Source organism: Gigantopelta aegis, chromosome 10 (assembly GCF_016097555.1).
Source record: "Gigantopelta aegis isolate Gae_Host chromosome 10, Gae_host_genome, whole genome shotgun sequence".
Classification (NCBI taxonomy): domain Eukaryota; kingdom Metazoa; phylum Mollusca; class Gastropoda; order Neomphalida; family Peltospiridae; genus Gigantopelta; species Gigantopelta aegis.
The window spans coordinates 10,178,113-10,200,800 of record NC_054708.1 but is presented as its reverse complement, the minus strand read 5'-3'; the positions used below and the strand labels follow the sequence as shown (position 1 = coordinate 10,200,800).

Genomic DNA, 22,688 nt, shown 5'->3' with positions numbered 1-22,688 from the left:
TTCCGCACACCAGAACAGTTTCGAGTACACGGTACATTAAAACGAATGATAACTTGCACATGCGCAGAAATCTTATCGTCTTACTTCCTCTCTTGTCTGCCAGACCGGTTAACTTTATTTTAAAGTTGTAAATATTTTTCCATATAACGGGAATGTGGAAGGCGACATCTACACGGTTTTGTAGTAGATTACGAGTATGACACTGCAGAAATTAGCATTAGTTTTCTTGATATTCAATATGTTGCATAAAAGGGATTTGTTTTAGTAGGAGAACGTGCCCCAGTGACATTGACGGTGTTAAGAGGCCTGCTTTGGGATTAATAATAATATCACATTAATACTTTTATTCACTGGGATTGGGCGAAGTCTGCACGAGCTAATTAGTTAAAGTTTATTATATAAATAATAAACCGGTCTATTTACTTTTGACTTGTTTTTAACGATTGAACCCTGACATCAAAATACTTTTGTTGAATTGAGAAAACCTTCCCAAAGACAAAGTCTTGAAAGTGCACAAATGAGGAAAAAACAAGTAGACATTCAAAATTATTTTATGCATAGGGAAATGAATACACAACCACCATTTTGCACTGCACATTATATTAAAGGATGTGTAATATTAAACCGATCTAAATAAACCCAAACGTTTTACACTGCTCAGGGTTGAAAATAGCCCGAGTACTCTGACTGTGAGAGAGCTAGACGAACATTTGGACATAAATACGCTCTCATTACAGTCAGAGACCAACCTATGTATATTTTTGGCAATTCCTGACTACCAAACGGTAGGCGAAGATTCCCGCTCTAATACCACAACAATCCTATGTTTGACGTCAAATACCTTTACATCGATCATTTTTGAGTTAACTGATACAAAAAAATCCACATATTAATCACTAATATACCTACTACAGAAAGAAACCCGACAGCACCCACATTCAGCTGCGCTTCATGAATCTCTGTCGCAACAATTACAAAGCTCGGCGATCTATTTCGAGATGTAGATCACGTGATCACCCACTGGGCGATTCCACCTTGTGCAGAAGTTACAGGGGCCGTCTCATACCAAGCGACATTACAACATGGAAGAGTTGGCTAATGCCGTTTTGGATGAATTTGGATTTAATTACGTCATTAAACCAAAACAATTACAGATTATTGATTCCATTTTGAATAAGGCGGAATCGCCCAGTGGGCGATCACGTGATCTACATCTCGAAATAGATCGCCGAGCTTTGTAATTGTTGCGACGGAGTGTCACGAAGCGTAGCTGAATGTGGGTGCTGTCGGGTTTCTTTCTGTAGTATGTGTATTAGTGATTAATATGTGGATTTTTTTGTATCAGTTAACTCGAAAATGATCGGTGTAAAGGTATTTGATGTCAAACATAGGATTGTTGTGGTATTAGAGCGGGAATCTTTGCCTACCGTTTGGTAGTCAGGAATTGCCAAAAAGATACATAGGTTGGTCTCTGACTGTAATGAGAGCGTATTTATGTCCAAATGTCCGTCTAGCTCTCTTACAGTTAGAGTACTCGGGCTAGGTTGAAAATTATCAGTCGGCCATGGCAACCTTTATTGGCTAAGGGCGACTAAGAATTTTAGAAAGGTAGTCCATGGGCGACCATTGATTTTAGTGTCTGGCAAGTATGGTATTAGTTAAAAAAAAGAAACACACTAATACTGAATCGAATGTGACAAAAGACACTACGTCTATGTTGGTGTAAACTACAGATCTAGCAGCAGAAGACATAGAACATGTTCTATGTTTTAATAGCGCCAATATAATGAATAAAGATAAAGTTCGCATAAAAACATTAATTTATTAAGTTTTAAACCCATACCATTTCAAATAACATTTTATTTGGGTAAAAGTGCAGCGTAAATTAAAACAAAAATTCTTCACAAAATATGAACCTGCATAGGTTAACTATTTTTGTGTGTGTGATACAAGTTTCAAGACAATTGATGGAACATCCAAGGTAATCTGAATGACACAACCATAATACACAAGGGCCGTATCTCTCCACAAAGCATAGTCGAATGGGCATTTGAAAAAATAGTGGATGATTCCGTGGATCTCTATCTTGGAGAACAGCCACTCCTGAGGAAATCATTTGCTGGGAATTTTACTCCTCTTACATCACCACAAAAAAATTTCCATCCCTTTTGCATTGCCACAAAGAGGACTGCCAATCCCAAACTACTTTACTAAAGCATGCATAGTTCTACCTTTAGTCTGTACTCAATCTAATTAAAATTATCTCTGCTGGTTAATTACTATTCTGTCTAACAGCACCTCGTTGGAGCTCATGTCCAGTTGATCTTTCATTTGACCAATCAAAACCTTACTTGCAAAATTATGCCAGTGATTTGAAAAGAATTTGAAAACATTCGGGATTATGCCGAGGGTATATGAAATGATTCGGATGAATTACGAAGTATGCCGGAAACTAATTTTAATATAAAATTTTATATAAAATTTGTTTCAAGACGAAAAAACAACAACATGATAGTATAGCCATAAAATCTGTTTATGCTAGTATACAATCCATAGTTTGTTACTGCACTTTTCCCACTGTTTTTTAATGTTGAAATAGATCAACGAGGTTGCCTATTGCATAAATAGTCTCGCCTGATATTTTTAGAATTTGAATGCTCCCGAATAACGCTATAAAAGGCAAAGTGTAATTGGTCGATATTTAAATTGTTATTTATAGATGAAATGTCACCTGGATATGGGAGTCCTCACAATGCTGTTAGATCTACTGATAGACCAGTTTAACAAAAGTTTTGGTGCCATTCCCATCGGCCATCTTACATAATTGTCGTAATCCCCAGGTGTGAAGTGGTCACTGCAAATCGAATCCCATCTTGACGGTCCTTTCCAATACGCACGTGTTCGGTTTAAGAACCGCTTCTATGCAAACAATGTCGGTTTGTCTTTCGGAAAAATATGCAAACTTCTTTTGTCTTTTAACTGCAGCTTTTGTACATCCATACACCGAACAATGATTCACCACGTTTCACATTTCAAGATATCTTCAAAATAATATTCCAAACATATAATTCAATTCAATAGAAATTAGAATAACATTTTCATATTTTAAAAATACATGTGTTCCACTTCATGTAAAATGACCAAAAGGCTGCGAATCATGCGTTCATGTTATGCCGGTTAGCGCGTCACAGGGTCACGTGACTTGACTCTTGTAGTTCAGAGGCTTTTTGGCAAGCGATGGGGAAAAACGCAACATTTTATTGCGAATATATTAAAAACAGGTAAATTTAAAAAAATGTATTTTATTGATACTTCATATCTATTGTAAAAGGTATATGTAGATACGAAACAATAGTGAATTACGTTTTTGATAAATGTAGACCTTTAATCAGTATTTGTCGAGGCTCTGCCAAGACGAATACCGACTAACTAGACGAGGTTGATTTTTTACATATTAAAAAACACGAGTCGTGAACTCTATTTATCCTATAACACTTCTAAAATAACATTTTAATTCAATTTTTAGTAAACCACAGTACTAAAGTCGCCGCCATCGGTAATATGACGTCATCACGATTAGCACAAACACATTTTAAATAAATCTTCGAAAACATTACGCCCATGTACACAGGTCTTGTTGGCTTGTAAGCAAATGACCCATCCTGGAGATCTTGCAAATTTGCGTACCATTATTAACCAGGTTAATACACTAAAACTATCACATGGGTTTATGACATGGATATCATGGGTAAGTTATAGGATAAATGTATGTATTTAGTGACTGGTATTCGCTAACAGAACTCTTAGACTAGTATATATGTACTCTTCCAGGGAACATTTTGTTATCAAAATCTTGATTAGCTATTATTTTAGTCAATTGAAAATTGATTAGCAATTACATCTCTGAAACTTGTATAGTGAATCACGATGCGATACTGAACAAAATGTTCCCTGTCTTCGTGATTCTTCTTCTACATATTCTAGTGACACTCCTGAAAACCTCCATAGATTTCCTACATTGATTTCAATAAAAGCAATATTTAGGACAGATAGGAATAGGCCCAATAGAAGGAAGGACATGTTGTATTCAACGACGCACTCAACACATTTTATTTACGGTTATATGGCATCAGACATGGTTAAGGACCACACACATATTGAGAGAGGAAACCCGCTGTCGCCACTTCATGGGCTACTCTTTTTGATTAGCAGCAAGGGATCTTTTATATGCACCATCCCACAGACATGGTAGTACATACCACAGCCTTTGATATACCAGTCGTGGTGCACTGGCTGGAACGAGAAATAGCCCAATGGGCCCACCGACTGGGATCGATCCCAGACCGACTTTACAGTGTTCGATATTAAATTTTTTGGCCAGTATCCCAGTTGGATACTAACATTTCAAAATCTGGTATGCCACCTGAGAATTTAGTATTATATGGTATCCCAGTGGGATACTGGGTTCTTGAAGTCTGGTATCTAAAATTAAATTCTGGTATCCCCATGATATCGGGATACTGTTAATCTCGAACACTGCTTTACCACTGGGCTACGTCCGCTCCAGGCCTAATAGAGTATACATGTTCAACAGATTAAAAAACAAACAAATCTGAAGATACCAACTTTAATTCAGACTTTTATTTTTTATTTTAGTGTGCAAGATGTCGCCGACTTTGCTCATCCCAGACGAAAAAGGGTGATATTCCATTGTCGTTCAAAGACACTCCAACACCACCTCGAAAACCGGCTCCAAATCCAAAGAAGTAAGTACATGTACATCCATGTCAATTTCTTACAAAATTTGTAACTGATAATTTTTTTAATTTTTTTAAAGTCTAAAAAGCTATATATCACATCCATATATGTTACTGCCAGTGGGACAGTAGAGGAATTGATTAAGTGCCAATAAATTACACCTATTATTTTAACTGGTTTTCTACTTTATGCTCATGATATGATAGTGCTTGTATAAAAAACAATGACTGAGATCCCAGTCTATGTAAATCATATGATCATCTTTTCATTCTTTTTGAAGTTTGTGATATTTTCTTATACAAAATAATAATGTCCTTTTAAATAAAGATAGGTAGTGTGATGTGATTGAAGGAAAGCATGCCCTGCTTAAATGCGATTTTATAATTATTTCTTTCTTGTCTCTGTCTATATATATCTGTCTGTATATTTATAATATGTATATTTATAGTAATCTGTTATATTAACTTCCTGAAAAACCCTCCTGTGAATATTTTTTTTTTCTATTTGTTTTTTTACAGAGGAGGGTTTTTCGGGAAGTTTCTTGGCCTGACTACATTAACAGCTGGAGGCTTGGTAGGATATGCCTGGTATGATTCATCCTTCAAGAAAACGGTAGAAGACAATGTTCCATACTCCAAAGAAGCGTTTAGCTTAATATTTCCGTATCTACCAGATAGCAGCCTGGTGAAAAGGTACTGTTTATTATGGACTGTTTACCACTGTTTCATTTGCTCTAACAATGTAATATTTATAGGATGTTAAACAAGCTTCCATTTCGTATCATGTTTATGTCCCGAGTGAAATAATTTTAGCAAGTGACAATGAAAATTATTTCATGAGGGACATGAACATGATATGAAATGGTAGCGAGTTTAATATCCTATTTATTACCCATAATCGATCTTAGACATTCCTGTAAGGTTGTACTGTGCCAATTGATGTCAAAAGTGTTACGTCCCTCTTGGCATTCTAATGGGTTGTATCACTTTGATACCAAGATATTTTTAACCATATGCGTAATAAATTGGGAATATGATACCCTTTTAAAAATATAAGCTGAAATGATCTTTTCAAAGCTAAATAAAACTGCCATTCACAAATCATTTTTCATTTCTTCAGAGACATCAACTGAATAGTAATTGAGATTGTTTTGCAGGCAAATAAGACAAGCAAATCCTCTGGAAATCACCAATGTGGGATTGGCGGGTATCTGGGAAAATTTAGTAATTTTATCCTTTCTGATGTAATACACCCAAGATTGTTTTTCATTCTTTTTATTTACAAAAACAATTCTGAAAGATACCTGACCATACTGTCCAGTGCAGGGAACATTTTGTTTTCAGAAGCTTGATTAGCAATATTTCTAGTCAATTGATAATTGATTAGCAACTACTGTTTAATGTTGTACAATTGTGTAGCGATCTCTGAAACTTGTGTTGTGTATATGGACACAATACTGAACAAACTGTTCCCTGCAGTACAGTCAAAATTTAGAATTATTCCTCATTCTCATTCAGTGTACCGTAATACCATTTTAAGGTAACTCAGCTGTATGTAATAATCTAAATGCATGTTGTTGTTGTTATTATTCTTAATTGTTTTATTTCAGCCTGCCAGAGAAAAAATCTGATGTTCCATTTGTCCAAACAGACAAGGTAATGATATAAGTATGGTTTTTAAAGTATGTTCTTTGAGCACTGTAATCCGATGCGATGTATTTTAGCAGTGGATCTGACTGTAGGCATTTCTATTATGTCTGTCATCCCAGCTATTTGTTTTTAATTATTTATTTTTTATTTTAATTATTATTATTAAATATAAAAAAATAAGCAACATTTTTTTTTTTTTTTTTGAAATGTGATTTTTATGTCGGTTCCAGCAATAGTAAGTGTAATATGACAGACGCTAGGTTGTAGTTTGAATATATATATTAATTGATATTATTTCAGTTGTTTACCATACAATTTAATGGAATAATAATCATTGTCAAAAGAAGACAGGATACAATTGTGATACATTATCTTGAAATGTTGACGATATATTACTAATTAATTAAGAAGTTAATTATAACTTTACTATATAACACAGTCAAATTGTTATGGATTGTTTTACTAAGTAATGGTCTTCAGGGCCATTTTTTAAAAAGTGATCTTAGCACTAAGATCACCTTAAGTTCATACAGTAGCTATGGTGAGATCAGCGCTAAAATCGCTTTGTAAAATGGGGACCATAGCCATAGGCAATGCCTTTAGCACTTATCATTAAAAGTGGCATTTACTATTTGTAGAGTAATTCACTTAAATCTGTGTTAAACATTTTCTTTCAGAATTGTCCTAAACCTGTTAGTATGCAATGCATTTGCATTTATTTTCTGTTATTGATTATTGTAATATTTATTTCAGACTTTAAATAGCCAATTCTGTCCTGGGAGACGCTATTCATTGAGATTTTGTTTATCAGTTCTTTGATTAAATTTTTGCAGTTAATATAGCAACATTAATGACACTTTTGCAAGTTCAGACTTGCTTTCACAAAAAATATAAACTTGATCCTTCATTTTCAGCTGATCAAAGTAATGAAAGTCATTGTCACAATGTATTCTGATTTTCTACAATAGAAGTGTTGTATAAACACTACTAAACTAGCATTGTTACCTATAACATGATGGCAGCAGTTAGTAAATAGCTATCATGGCATTTCCTACTTACTTAACTAACCTCAGAAATGGCTATTATTTGTTTACTGGTTTCATTTATATTTATAAAAGAATTTTAAAATATCAAATTGATCAGTGAGGTTTTTGTTGTTGGGTTTGGGTGTGTGTGTTTTTTTTTTGGGGGGGGTCTTTATTCATTCTTTTTTAATCCACATAATTTTCTTATTTTGTTTTTGGGTGTGTTTCTGTGTGGGTTTTTGATTTTGAGTTGTTTTTTGTTTGTTGTTGGGGGTGGGGAGTTTGGTAGGGTCTTGTTTTTTGTTTTTGTTTGTTTTTTGTGCTTTTTTTTATTATTAATTATATATGGTAATTCTGCAAAATAGAAAACAAAAATGCCATCTACAAATTTAAAAGTACATGTATATGGACCTCTTGAAAACATTGTGTGCTATTTCAGTTTGAAATGTACAGTTTCTGCCTTTAGAATATTAATTTCTATATGCATAGATATGATGTTTTCTTGGTTTGCGTCATTTGTATTCCGTCCCCAGAGGGCAGATTAAGTATTCAACAAAAGAGAAAATGTGGTGTCTTGATGTGATTGTTTGGCAAGTAAGTCCTTCTGCCGTGATGCATAGAAATGTGCACAAGTACCTGAATGCTGCAGCAGTGAAAGGAATAGTACCTGTTCTGTTGTTTAATAGTTCACTTGTGCAGAAGCAAGTTCGATCTTAAAAATCATTTGCCCAGTTATCATATTCCACTTATCCTGTGCAAGGATCAAGACATGGTCCAGTGGTACACTTGATGCACTGTCGGTCTAGGATTGATCCCCATTGGTGGACCCATTGGTCTGTTTCTTGTTGCAGCCAATTAGATATACGGTATTAAAGGCTGTGGTATATGCTATCCTGTCTGTGGGATGGTGCATGTAAAAGATATCTTGCTACTAATGTAAAAAATGTAGCTGCTTTCATCTCTAAGACTCAAAATTACCAAATGTTTGACATCCAATAGCCGATAATTAATAAATCAATGTCCTCTAATGGTGTCGTTAAACAAAACAAACAAACATTTTTAAAACATGTACAGATATGTTTTTCTGTCCCTTTTAAGATAGTTGTAGCAGTGATAGAAATAAGTAGAATTTGTTACTAGCCCACAGGACAAGTACATCTAAAAATTGGCTTGTCCACCAATAGTTTTACTTGTCTACATGAGTTGTTAGTTTTATTTAAGTGCAAGGACAATATTTTTGGTTGGTCAAAAACAGCAATATACATTTTTACTTGCCAACTGGACAACTATTGAGGTACATTTTGCTTGTCCGAGCAGATTTTCACTCGTCAGGACAAACCGACGAGTACTTATTTCGAACGCTGTGTAGCACAAGGGTTTTACTTTTATATTGATTGTACATTGGAATTTTTTATTAATAACATAAATGGTTATTTGGTTTTAGGCTTAAATTTTCATATTAACATAATTTATGACACAAGGTAAATAAATTAAGAGAGTGTACTGTTTTCAGATTAATATAAATATTTTAAAATTTAATATATGCTATTGACTTAAAATATGTTAGCCAGTTATTGTCTGCCCATACAATTATTATTTTTTATCTTTTTCGTTGTTTTAGAAAGACGCTGCAAGACCTGTGTCAAGTCAGAAGACTCAACCAGAGAAAACTCCTGCAGGTACGTACACATGTGTTTAGACACAGCGAGTCAGTCTTCGACATGGGCAGAATCAAGGCAAGCTACAGATCCTGAAATGGTGCTAGGCAAGCAGTCACATGAAGTTTCAATTAAAATGTGTTTTTAAAAAAAACACCACATTTTTTGTCACTCCCCTAAAACTTTCCAGACAAGTGTGGAGGTGAGAGCAAGTCATCATCCGCCTTCCCTGGCAAAGACTGGTGAGGTGTTTAATACCCTCGTGTTCAGTGGTAAAGCATGAGCTTGATGCGCAGTCGGTCTGTCATCGATCCCTATCTGTTAGCTATTTCTCATTCCAGCCAGTGCACCATAACTGGCATATCAAACGCCGTGGTATGTACTATGTCTGTGGGATGGTGCATATAAAAGATCCATTGCTAAGAGTAGCCAGTGAAGTGGCGACAGTGGGTTTCCTCCCTCAATATCTGTGTGGTCCTTAACCATATGTCTGATGCCATATAACCGTAAATAAAATGTGTTGAGTGTGTTTTTAAATAAAACATTTCCTTCCTTCGTTTAATTGTTAACTTTTTTGTAGAATGTGGTTAATATTTATTTACGGGGTAGTTTGGTTAAAGTTTCTGTCATTGTTTCCTACACTTAGATTGTTTAATGGATGGCTTTAAAATTTGTTCAGTGTAACAGAGCAGTTAAAATTTCATCAGTGTAATACAGCAGTTTGACCCCAGAAAATAATTTGAGGGTACATAAAACAAAATTGACCATAAGTGCCCCTACTGGGTGGTAATAGGTTTGAAATGTTTTGAAATTGAACACTGCATTTCATGTACTTTGACAGGTTATAAACATCAGTTCTCTGACTATCATCAGTCTAAAAATTATAAAATATATTCATTAATTCCAAGATTTTTGGGTACATAATTTTACCCTCCATATCCTCTGGCAGAAATCATATACATTTTTAAAGTGCCATATGTTTGATAGCTAACAGTTGTGGATTTAGTGCTTTAGATTTCACAAAAGTCAAGGCAATAAATATTGTGCACAAAATACATATGCAAAAAAATAATCGTGCCGCTTTGACCTCAAAACATTTCACCTTAAAACCACCAAAGTTTTAACCTTTAATTAGATTAAAATAACTTGAAATACATTTCTGAATATCTTCAGCAGCTGTTAATATCATTATTGCATTAAAAAGACCTCACTGAGCTAAAAAGTGGGATCTAAAGGCCTGAGACTAAACATTGTCCTGGGATATTACTCAGCAAGTTTGTTTTCTCCTTTTAACGCTGTTAGCAGGATTGAAGGAGGATAAACAGACGGAGAAAGAACGCCTAAAGCAGCAAACTGCACAGATGTTGAAAGAGAAAGAAATGGAAGAGGAAGCAGATAATATTGGTGTGTTACTTTAAACATTAAATTAAATATAGATTGGTCAACTCGTATTTATACACTTGACACTTGCTTTGAGAGGGTTCTTTGTGTTTTAAAAATAGTTGGCTATGTTGAGCACTTCTGTAAACGGATGTAATTAATCTATAAGTTGGAACATTATATATTAAGAATTGACTGACAAAATTCATTAGACGGTGGATTATTTGACAGGCCTATCTTCATTTTGAGTTGTTACTTATTTTAGTACTACTTCATGTTATTTTTTCAGTTATGTAGAAATGCTAAAAATATAGTCTGTGTTGCTGCAAATCAATTTGTCATATACGAGATTGTTAGGAAAAGTGGTAATCGGTTAAGATTTGTTTTTAATCATTACATATTCAAATTGAGGTTCATTGTTGGATAATATAGAATTTAATATTTAATGGGTTTTCAGTTAAATGATTAAACTACTGTTTAATTCTTTTGCATGTCCGTGTAACGAAAAAAAATGTTATGGACTATATTATTAAAAACTTTTAACTTTTATGATCTGGGTTTAAAAAATCTTTAAATTGGAAAACCTTTATTATTATTATTATTATTATTATTGTGTTAGTAGTAGTAGTAGTATTTTAATGTCTTGACCAAATAACTTGGTACTCTATTGGTTAAACAAAATGTTGCATAATAAAGTGTCATTAAATATTATATTTTAAGTACATGGCTAATATTTTTCCAGCTACATTATTTTTGAAAATCTCATAATAGTGTTATTTTTCAGCACTTGAATTGATTCTGCATGACCTTATGGTAGTCAGTGTTAAAAATGCACAGAAGGCCATCGAAATGCAGAAGCAAGTTATTAATACCACCAAAGAGCACACACGACTTTTGAAAAAGGCTATGGATGATACCAACGAGGTAAGGGCTTACAAGCCCTATAGCTCCTTCGAACTGCTGTGTTAATGCTGTAGAGTTAAGGGGACTAAAGAAATTATTTAGACTTGCTAGCCCTATAGCTTCTTAGAACAGCTGTGTTAATGCTGTAGAGTTAAGGGAACTAAAGAAATGATTTAGACTTGCTAGCCCTATAGCTTCTTAGAACAGCTGTGTTAATGCTGTAGAGTTAAGGGAACTAAAGAAATTAATTAGACTTGCTAGCCCTATAGCTTCTTAGAACAGCTGTGTTAATGCTGTAGAGTTAAGGGAACTAAAGAAATGATTTAGACTTGCTAGCCCTATAGCTTCTTAGAACAGCTGTTTTAATGCTGTAGAGTTAAGGGAACTAAAGAAATTAATTAGACTTGCTAGCCCTATAGCTTCTTAGAACAGCTGTGTTAATGCTGTAGAGTTAAGGGAACTAAAGAAATTATTTAGACTTGCTAGCCCTATAGCTTCTTAGAACAGCTGTGTTAATGCTGTAGAGTTAAGGGAACTAAAGAAATTAATTAGACTTGCTAGCCCTATAGCTTCTTAGAACAGCTGTGTTAATGCTGTAGAGTTAAGGGAACTAAAGAAGTTATTTAGACTTGCTAGCCCTATAGCTTCTTAGAACAGCTGTGTTAATGCTGTAGAGTTAAGGGAACTAAAGAAATTATTTAGACTTGCTAGCCCTATAGCTTCTTAGAACAGCTGTGTTAATGCTGTAGAGTTAAGGGAACTAAAAAAATTATTTAGACTTGCTAGCCCTATAGCTTCTTAGAACAGCTGTGTTAATGCTGTAGAGTTAAGGGAACTAAAGAAATTAATTAGACTTGCTAGCCCTATAGCTTCTTAGAACTGCTGTGTTAATGCTGTAGAGTTAAGGGAACTAAATTAATTATACTTGCTAGCCCAATAGCTTCTTAGAACAGCTGTGTTAATGCTGTAGAGTTGAGGGAACTAAAGAAATGATTTAGACTTGCTATCCCTATAACTTCTTAGAACAGCTGTGTTAATGCTGTAGAGTTAAGGGAACTAAAGAAGTTATTTAGACTTTCTAGCCCTATAGCTTCTTAGAACAGCTGTGTTAATGCTGTAGAGTTAAGGGAACTAAAGAAGTTATTTAGACTTGCTAGCCCTATAGCTTCTTAGAACAGCTGTGTTAATGCTGTAGAGTTATGGGAATAAAAAAAACAAGATAAACTTGCAAGCTCTATAGCTCCTTAGAATTGCTGTGTTGATAATGTAAAGTTAAGGGAACTAAAGAAATGATTTAGACTTGCAAGCCCTATAGCTTCTTAGAACAGCTGTGTTAATGCTGTAGAGTTATGGGAATAAAAAAAACAAGATAAACTTGCAAGCTCTATAGCTCCTTAGAATTGCTGTGTTGATACTGTAAAGTTAAGGGAACTAAAGAAATGATTTAGACTTGCAAGCCCTGTAGCTCCTTAGAACTGCTGTGTTGATATTGTAAAGTTAAAGGAACTAAAGAAACGATTTGGAACAGACATTTTGATCTGGATCCGTGTTCCTGGTAAATGATATTGTGTGTCCCGTGTTGTTTCAGATTTTAGAGAAGGACAACCAGTGGCAGGCAGTTAGCACTGCCTTTCAGCAGAGAGAGCAGGCTGTGAAGGAAGCTGAGGACATTCTCTGTCTGGCTAGGTCTGTAACATTGTGCACTTGGTTTTATTTCGCCTTTACAGAGTAAAAAGGGAAGATACAGTTTCTGTTACGATGAAAACCAGTTGCCAACAAATAGCCAGAATGACCAAAGTCGCCCTTCATCAGTAGTGTTTACGAGACACAGCTTCAAAACGCTCAAGATAAGATAACTTAGGAAACTTTGTACATATAAACCTAATGGCCTAGTAGTGCCTTTTGACATTTTCGTTTTCGTAATTTTCTGTTGCCATTAAAACAAATCACTCAATTAGTGACTGGAGCACAATTTCCAAAACCATTCAACATGACGTCGCTGAGCCTTGTACACATATCAGTCTAGTGCTATAATAATGCCTTCTGCTATGAGTGAGTTTTCATTTTCAGTATTTACCAGTCAAATGAGTGTGGTTTCACTTCCATTAGTAGGGGATGTAGAATATTTATCTTTTAAATCTTGATGCCTTAAGAAAACAAAAACTAAAAACATTTTTGAGTAAACTAGCACATTAAATTTATTATTCCTCTCAAGTTTATGTCCCTTCTAAAGCTCATAGCGAATGAGAAGTGTTTTCACTCCTGGGGAATGATATTAAAAAGAGAGAGAAAGCTCGCATAATACATTATTTTCATTCATTATTTTAACTTTTTAGGACCGATTTGGAGAAATTGAAACATGCTATTGAAGATGGTAAACAAAGCAAGATTACGAAGCGGAATAAAATGATCACACAAGCACAGGAAACTTTGAATAAACAGAACAACGAACTAGGAAATATTGGTGCCCAGGTACGATAACATCACTCAACTTTGATCCAGGGCTAGCTCTGCCACTCGCCAAATTTGCCAATTGCAAATTTCAGGAACAATTGGCAAATTTTATTTTGATATGGCGAAAACATTTCATGTCATAATTGGTATTTTGTTGAAAAATAACTGGATTTTGTATATTTGAAGATAATTTGGCAAATTGTTTTGCTCACCCAGAGTTAGCCCTGTTTGATCTGTGGTCCTCTAGGTAGGATATTTGTAACAAAAATAGCGAATTTGGAACTGTTGGAATACAGGTAGGACATGCCTAGCAAATAAAAGTGTAATTATAAAATTCATGGTAGGTATGTGAATACAGAAATGAAATATAAATGTATGTTTGCCAAATATCTTAAAGTTAATATTTAGATACTGGTTTATTGGATGGGATTAACATCACCATTTTTTTTTTTTCGTTGACCATAACAAATTTGTGTAAGTTTAAAATTAGAAGAAATTTATGTTTCGTATGTGCTTAATTTTTTCATATTCATTTTATTACGGGTGTTAGGGACATTATTAGTCCCTTACCGGTCTAACTGGAGGGGATTATTAGTTCCGTCATCGTCCTTCTGTCTGTATGTCTGTCTGTCTGTCCGTCCATCTGTCCCACATACTGTTTTCCAGACTTTATTTTTGCAATGCCTCAAGATGTTTAGCTGATATTTTGTGTATAGCTTTATAACAATACAGTTTTAACTCGGAAAGATTAACCTGACTATGGGATTAACTTTTGACAAACACCATATTGAGGGGGTACAAATTCACATATTTTCACTTAAAATTTCTATAAATACAAAAAATAATGTTCATACGTAAATAATAAATATTTTTGTGTGTTTTTTTTAGACTTTTTATATTTTAGATCAGTTAATGTTGATTAAAATTTGGCCAAAAAATTATAAAGGCGCATTTACTTATGTTTTTTTGTGGCCAGATGTCCAGGATTTATGGTCATTATTCCCAGTAAAAAAAATTTGTGGAAATGATTCATATCCTAATATTTCATTATTTTCATTGTTGGTAAAACGGTCAAATTTATTATCAAATTCCTTTCACAATAAGCTATCACTTCTTAAAAATGACCTCTACATTTCGCCATTGTTTTCAAGTGAAAATGCTCAACGAAAACAACTTTTTCAACTCAAAATTTTCAGGTATTTCTCACACACACAAAAATCAGTTATCGAGGTTAGTCTTGATCAGTATTGTTCTATTATTATTTCTGGTTAGTGCCGTATGCAAAACGGCGTGAAATATGAATACGGGAATATACTGTATGCACTATACAGTGTGTCAGCTTGCGTGATATCTGGCTTGCAGTAATCAGAAGATTAAATGGGTAAAGATAATATGCACAGATTTTATAGAATAACCAAGCTGTATATTTTTCAGGTGTCAAAGGCCGAGTCTGAGGCCAAAATGATGTCCCATTACAAAGATCTTGTAGCCAAAGGTAGAAAGCAGTTTCAGAAAGAACTTGAATCCATTATGCCTGAAGTAAAACTGGGGAAAAAAGGTATGTATGTTTAGAATGACTTATCCTAGATGAGAAATGTGTGTTTTTAGTGTTGTGTGTTTTAAAATACTGGTTAATGTAAAGCTGCAATATGAAAAATGAATTTGGGTATGTGTGCGTGCATACATGTTTGTGGATGTGTGAATGCATATAAACTTATGAGATAAGAAATATGTGCATGTGTGTGTTTAGTTTTCAAGTGGAATAATTTGGAGTAATATTTATAGTCTGACCCATTCTCCTACAAAAATGTATTTTTGTAAGTAATTGTAGTTTGGTTTGTCATAAGAAGAAACGTAAACGTGTTTTTGTGTTTAATTTAGAAACGTTCCTTGTGGAAAGAACTATAATACTGTTATTTTTATTTACAACTTGTAAATCCCTACCATCCATACATTCGTGTGTGCAAGAGTGTACGAGTGTGTTTGTTTGTGTGTGTGTGTTTGAGAGTGAGTGAGTGGGTGGGTGAGTGAGTGAGAGTGTGTGGGTGTGGGTGTGTTGCCCTAGTTAATTTTATGAACATATTTGCCATTGTTTGGTAGGTGGCAAGTTAACTGAAGATGAGTTGAACTCGATGATAGCTCACGCTCACTGCCGCATCGATCAGCTGCAGAAGCAGTTGGCCGAGCAGCTGAGCATGGAGGCGCTGCACATTGAGAAGGCTATCGAAGAGCAGATCAAAGAAGATGAGAAACTCGCATCCATCAGACTCGGACTCGAGCTGGAGAAAATGCAAGCCGAATTTGATGTTCAAAAAGATAATTGGGTTAGTTTTTTTTTAAATATGCAGGAACCAGAGCTCACCATTTAAGGGGAGCTATCACTGCTGCTCCCCATCACTTCCCTGAGATTAGTTCAGGGAGAGTACTTTTTAGCTCACCTTAATTACGCCCACAGCTAAAAGCTAATGGGAAATGGCATGTGTGTGACACGGATGGCCAAAAGACACAAGCAACTGATATTTTATTTGGATAGACATTGCTTGTGTTTTTTGGCCATCAGTGTCACACACCTGCCATTTCCCATCAGCTTTTAGCTATGGGCTTAATCTGACCACTTCGGTAAGTGTTCAGTGGTTACTTTTGGTATTGTTAAGAAGCACTTGTAACTGGAGCCTCCACGAGTACTCGAGGGTCAAACTCGACCTGGATCAGAGTACCCGACACTTACACTAGATGATGATGAGATTAATGAATAAAGTAAATAGCATTATGCATCTCAATTCCAGTGCTGAACATGGATGCCAAATAATGCCATTGTATTGCATTTAGAAACCAGTTGATATGTTCAGTGTTTTCACGGCTGGGCGGCCAGTTTAAAAAGAGAAACTAGCACATGATCATATAATTATTGCATAACTTATATTGTTGATTATTTACAGCTGAAATTATTGTCCTACATTGTCCATTGTATTATAGTTGGTCACCGTATTCCACCTTGTACGGGTACTCAAGTCATGTGAATGGATTTGAGTCTTTCTAAACTCGACCCGTGCCCGACTACTTGTGGAGACCCTACTTGTAACCACCTACTAATACTATACTCCCTTGCTACAGGATTACGCCGGGTAATAACGTTTTGCTGTCAGTGGATCATTTGTTTATAAGCCAACAAGACGTCAAACTACATTTGTGCTAATTGTGATGATGTCATATAACCAATGGAGACTACTTTAGAACTGTTATATACTAAATAAAATATACTAATAGGATAAATAGAATTTGTTTTCTAAATACCAATAAACATAGACTCAGTTAATATTTCCATAGTTAAAAAAACACTTGAGATAAATACTTTATTTAATCATTCTCCAGACCAACAGTCACTGATGATACAAGATAGTTTGGTGTCATCAGTTTATGAAGGTCAGTCAAGATATTTTCTTTAACTAGTGGGGAAATAATTGAAGTGAAATAATGTTTGTGTTTTGTTGCAGACTGCAGAGGCGAGGGTTGACTTTGAGAAGGAACTGCGTGGTCAGCTGTCACGACAGGCAGCGGCCCACAGCGACCATCTCAGAGATGTACTCAAGATCCAGCTGGAGGAACTGGAGGAACAGTTTGAGAGGCAGATGCACGTCAAATTGTTGGAAGAACGACAGAATTTTCAGTGTGAAGTAGCTGGCTGGATTTCGAGACTTAAAGGCATTGAGGCAGCTGTGGAAGGTTTGAATGTCTTCCTGTTTTTTAATGATGAGTGGTGCTTTAAGCGTGTCGTACATCAAATTGCCAGAATTTGAGCATATACTTTATTACAAATCGCCAAAAAAGCTAATTTGAAAATAGCTTACTGTTTGTAAAATCTTCAGCCATTTTGGCTGTTTGGTTACTTGAAATTTGAATTTGGTTATAAGTTTTCTGACCGAATTCGCTAATTTTGGGTGTACATTTTATACTAATTGAATCATTACAGTATTGCTATATATTCATCAGGCAACAAGATATATGTACTACAGGCATTGAATTTGGGGGGTTGGAGTGTACGAGTAATCCAGAATTGTAAAATAATATAAAACAGCAATTCTACAATTCCATCTCATAAAATCTGTTTTTTGCAGAAGCACAGGACCCTGCTAAATTCACAGTCTGTAGTACATGTTTGTTTATTTTACAGTCAGAAAAAAACAAATAAATTTGTGCCTGCATTTTTTTAAATTTTGTTTTAATTTTTGTCATTCAGTCTGAAGAAGAATCTTTATCTTCTAGTGCAGTTTAGTCCATCATGGTAGGTTTGATTGCTGCCCCATGTATTTTGGTAAAAGCAGGCACAGGTGCTGGAAATTACGCAGGGGGTGGTCTAGACTGATGGACAAAGTGAGCACTGCAGACTTAAAATCACATTTCTTTTCAAATATTGACCATATTGAAACATTTTGAAAACTAGATGTCCTGAAATGGTAATTTTGTGCATTCTACAAGTAAAATTTGTCAAGACAGATGCAGGTATATATGCTTATATTTATTAAAATTTACTTTGAGAAGGGGCAGGGGGTGGGTAGTTTGACTCCAGAAAGCCTTACCCCCTGCCCCTGCATACTTATTTTAGCAATAAAAATACACAATAAGTGGATCCCTTTACTGAAAGAAAACTTTTTAAATTTCATGGTTTGAAATTTTGCATTACAATTTTCAGGAAGAGCGGAACAGGAGAAAATGGCCAGAATGGCCCAAGAATTATGGCTGGCGTGTTTGGCTCTGAATGGCGCAATCCGACTGGGCAACGAGGAAGGGAAGGAGTGGGAAGACAAGATAAAACCACTGACTGATGAGATCGACCACGTGTCTGATGCCTCAAGACAACACCCATTCGTGGAGACGATCATCAGAACGATACCTGAGGCGGCGATCGTCCGCGGTGTCATGACGGAAGATGGTCTGAAGGAGAGATTCCAGAAGGTGAAGGACATATGTCGCCGTGTTGCCATGATCGATGCCACTTGCACGTCTCTGTTCAAATACTTTGTGTCGTACATACAGTCCATCTTCGTGCTGGATTCGGTGACTGCGAAAAGCGAGTCTGACGAGATCGATTTGGATAAACTGGACACCTATTCCATTCTTGCACAAGCCAGTTACTTCATGGAGCGAGGAGATGTTGAAACAGCTGTTAAGTTCATGAATCAGTTAACGGGAGCGCCGTGCCTGGTCGCTGCTGACTGGATAAAGGAGGCCATATTGTTGTTAGAGACACGACAGGCAGCTAGTACCCTGACAGCATTTGCAGCCGCTAGTGGTCTCAGTTCTCAGTTTTAAATAGTTGTAGTTCTGTATGTGAGAGATTGAAGTATATACATATTTTGTCTTTTTCCTGTCCGCTTTATAATCTAATTTGTATATTATTCCCGTAACAGAAGGTACATTACTGATCAACAGGGATATTTTAGTGCCAGTGTAAAACGTACGTTTCATACATTGACATCACTTATGAAACTACTTTTTTTCTCTTAACATTTACTCACTGGTTCACACATTCATTGGATTGCTGATCGACAAGACTTTTTTTCACTCTGGTACATGTGCATTACTTGTTCAAAGCATATTTTCTTGAACTATTCTCAGCTCATTCAGATTCAAAATTCAACATACCAAAAACAAAATTAATTTCAGTTAGTGAGAAAGAAACATTTTGAAGAGAACTTTGGAAGCGTTGTCTGGCCCTGCTAATTAATTGGAACTAACATTTTGAGATTTGTTAAAAATGTGTTTGTTTCGTATTTTTTGATGGTGGACACATGATGAAGATATACTTTCAGATTGATAATAATGACGACAACATCTGTGCAATCAAATTTTATTATCTATGGATTATTAAAATTGTTGAAAAGTTTTCTCTTTTTTTTTATGTATTATTATATACAGGGTTCATTCAGCACTTTAAAATTCTGGAATATACTGGGGGAAAATGATCCTGGAAAGTCCTTGAATATACTGAAAAATCTTTATATAACCTGGAATACCCTGCAAAACATTAAAAACTACAAATATCATTTGTTATTTAATCAATATATATGACTAAAAGTAAGGGGAGGTCATAGAATTGATATAATTTTATAAAAGTGTGTGCATATGTGCAAGTTTAATTATTTTGATTTGAAATTAGACAAAAATAGTCATTGAAAACTCTCTATAATAATATAGCATTTTTTGTTCCGACTTGTTGATATAATAAAAACTGGAACTTTCAACAAAGTAAATACATCAGTAATGTTTTACATGTAGTCTCCTACAGTAAGGATATTCTATCTTGTGCTTGTTTGTCAGTGTAAATAGAATTAAGATGCATTTGTACATGTACCAATTATGTTGATACGTCTTTCGGTTTTTTCACCACAAGATAGTATTTCCTTCAGTGGAGCCAGTGCTTGCCGCTTTGTATAGGTTGAATTTTAACCACAAGTGCTTTAGTTGCATGGAGTTTGTTAGATACTTCTTGTTGAAAGAAGCTACATGTGTATATATTTATTATTCAATGTGAAGATTTATATTCCAGATAAATATAAAATGTGTGATGGATACCTGTTGGCTTGCAGAGACATTTTGGCTTAATAAAAGCATTACACATTACAAGATTTAGTTTTTATAATTGTTTCGCCTTTACAAAGTAAAAGGTGAGATATAGGTAATATTTTCTGATGAAGACGGCATAAACTTAAATGCATTTGTAGTTTCGCATTTAGATCTGTTTCTCACAAACTATAAGTCCTAGATCAATAAAACTTGGTTTACAGTATAGTTGCACCTATGGATGTTGATCAGTGTAGGCGAGATATTTCATTCTGTAGAATTCTTGTTTGAAAATGACATTTTGTAACAAGATCAACAGAACTTTGTGTTTAATTTTAACCCGGAGGTATGGGAGGTACGATTTGGATTTTGTCATCAATAAAGAGTTCCAAGAAAACAAAGCCATTAGCTTCTGTTGAATATTGTACGTCTTTTCCTATTGTTACAACCAACTGAATGGTTCCATGACATCTTCAGATTGATCCCTTTAAGACCAGGAACTGCCATAACCAGTGGCGGATCCGGAAAATCCATATATGGGGGGGGCAGTGACAGGCGGAATGCCAAGGGAACTTTGCGGGAGGTTTGGAGAGGGGGTCGTAAAAAATGAAAATTAATATATAATAAAATTATAACTGCAAAATTTAGGGGGTGCCTACTCCTCCCCCCCCCCCCCCCCCCCCCGGATCCGCCTCTGATAACTAGGGCCACGAAGATGATCAAACTAATCACTTTTAGGAAGTAAGATGGCTCTCATTTGCTTACCATACAGGTTTGTTTTGGTGAGATTGCAGTATCCTGAATTGATGGATGACCCATGATCGGCACATCTCATTCCTTATGGCCACTTTAATGTCTTGGATTTACCATACTTTGACACCCAATAGCCTATGTATTTTTCGTGCTGTGGTGTCGTTAAACATGTATTCTATTCCATTCTATTCATTCCCTTTGGCCAAACTTAAAGTTTGTGTTTGTTTAACGACATCACTAGATCACATTGATTTATGAATTATCGGCTATTGGATGTCAAACATTTGGTAATTCTGACGGTCTTAGGAGACGAAACCCTCTACAAATTTCCATCAGTAGCAAGGGATGTCGTATGCACCATACCATATATATATATATATAATATATATATATATATATATATATATATATATATATATATATATATCGGTCTTGCACTGGCTGGAATGAGAAATGGTCCACCGACTGGGATCGATTCTAGACCGACTGTGCATCAGTCTAGGACTTTACCAGTGGGCCATGTTCAGCCTCTGTGGCAAAGGGAACATTATAGTCATGATACGAGGATATAGAAGTGTAAAAAATTTTGAGACCGCATCTATATTTCCTTCCCTATGTCTAGGTATATAGATAAGTCGAGATGCATTACGGGCATTCAGGGTCCTGGTTGTGGTTTTGTGGTGTTTGATTAGTAGGCCTACCACTGGATGGAACTACATAAAGACGGCAGACAAAACAGTGTAGATCGCATGACTTCATCTTGTGGTACTAATTGATCAGTAATACGAGTTTCTAAGTTGTTAACAATGATCGCAGGCCAGTGCTGCGTTTGCTTCATATTTAGTGTCGTAGAATGTGCAAATAGAATGTGTGTGGTGGAGCGGGTGATGGGAAGAGAACCATGTTTCTAGGGAATTCATTGTAGGTAGATGGAGGAACATTCCCTTAGAAATATTAGAAAATGAGATGCTCTGATATGCTTTCAAGGACACATTTGTCTATGCTATGGTCCGAGTCATTTGATATAATATAATAATACACATAATTCAAGCCCCTCTAGTCTGAATATTGAAAGAACATGTAGCCTATACGTTCCCTATACTAATGCGGCTGTTGTGTTACTTCAAATTCCTGGTGAAATACTATATCCAAATGTCCGACATCCCAGTTGCCCGATAGCAGAATATTCCAGAGCTTTGTACTACGCATACGGAGGGGGTGGGTGGGGGTGATAGTGGACAGGGGGGGGGGGTCAACATCCCCACCCCCTCTCAGTGCTAGAGCAAATAGTATTTGTGCAAAACAATTAAGATCCATTCTGCGACTGGTGGGTGGGTTTTTTCTCCACGTCCCAAGTTCCCTACGACTGGTATATCAAAGACTGGTAAACATTACACTTGAACTGTAATGCATTACCTTTAAACTAATTTTAAGCATGTTCTTGTATTTTATCTTGCCATGTTGTATAACACAATGTCTGTCTGTCTGTCTGTCTGTCTGTCTGTCTGTCTGTCTGTCTGTCTCTCTCTCTCTCTCTCTCTCTCTCT

General features: G+C 35.5%; 1 protein-coding gene across 4 annotated transcripts; it reads left to right on the top strand.

Moving 5' to 3' along the window:
- The first annotated feature begins 71 nt into the window (after positions 1-71).
- LOC121382779 (MICOS complex subunit Mic60-like) lies at positions 72-20,448 on the top strand. 4 transcript variants are annotated; one of them, XM_041512374.1, is made up of 14 exons: positions 72-194; positions 4,657-4,766; positions 5,277-5,450; positions 6,368-6,413; positions 7,085-7,099; positions 9,054-9,111; positions 10,396-10,494; positions 11,255-11,394; positions 12,962-13,059; positions 13,710-13,845; positions 15,262-15,385; positions 15,928-16,151; positions 17,322-17,550; positions 18,518-20,448. In XM_041512374.1, the coding sequence occupies exons 1-14, from the start codon at positions 153-155 to the stop codon at positions 19,135-19,137; spliced, it is 2,115 nt and encodes a 704-aa protein (XP_041368308.1). In that variant the 5' UTR covers positions 72-152; the 3' UTR covers positions 19,138-20,448. The 4 variants fall into 4 exon arrangements, with proteins under 4 accessions (XP_041368308.1, XP_041368307.1, XP_041368311.1 ...); XM_041512373.1 differs by having other exon boundaries at positions 10,393-10,494; XM_041512377.1 differs by lacking the exon at positions 7,085-7,099.
- Positions 20,449-22,688: the final 2,240 nt, after the last annotated feature.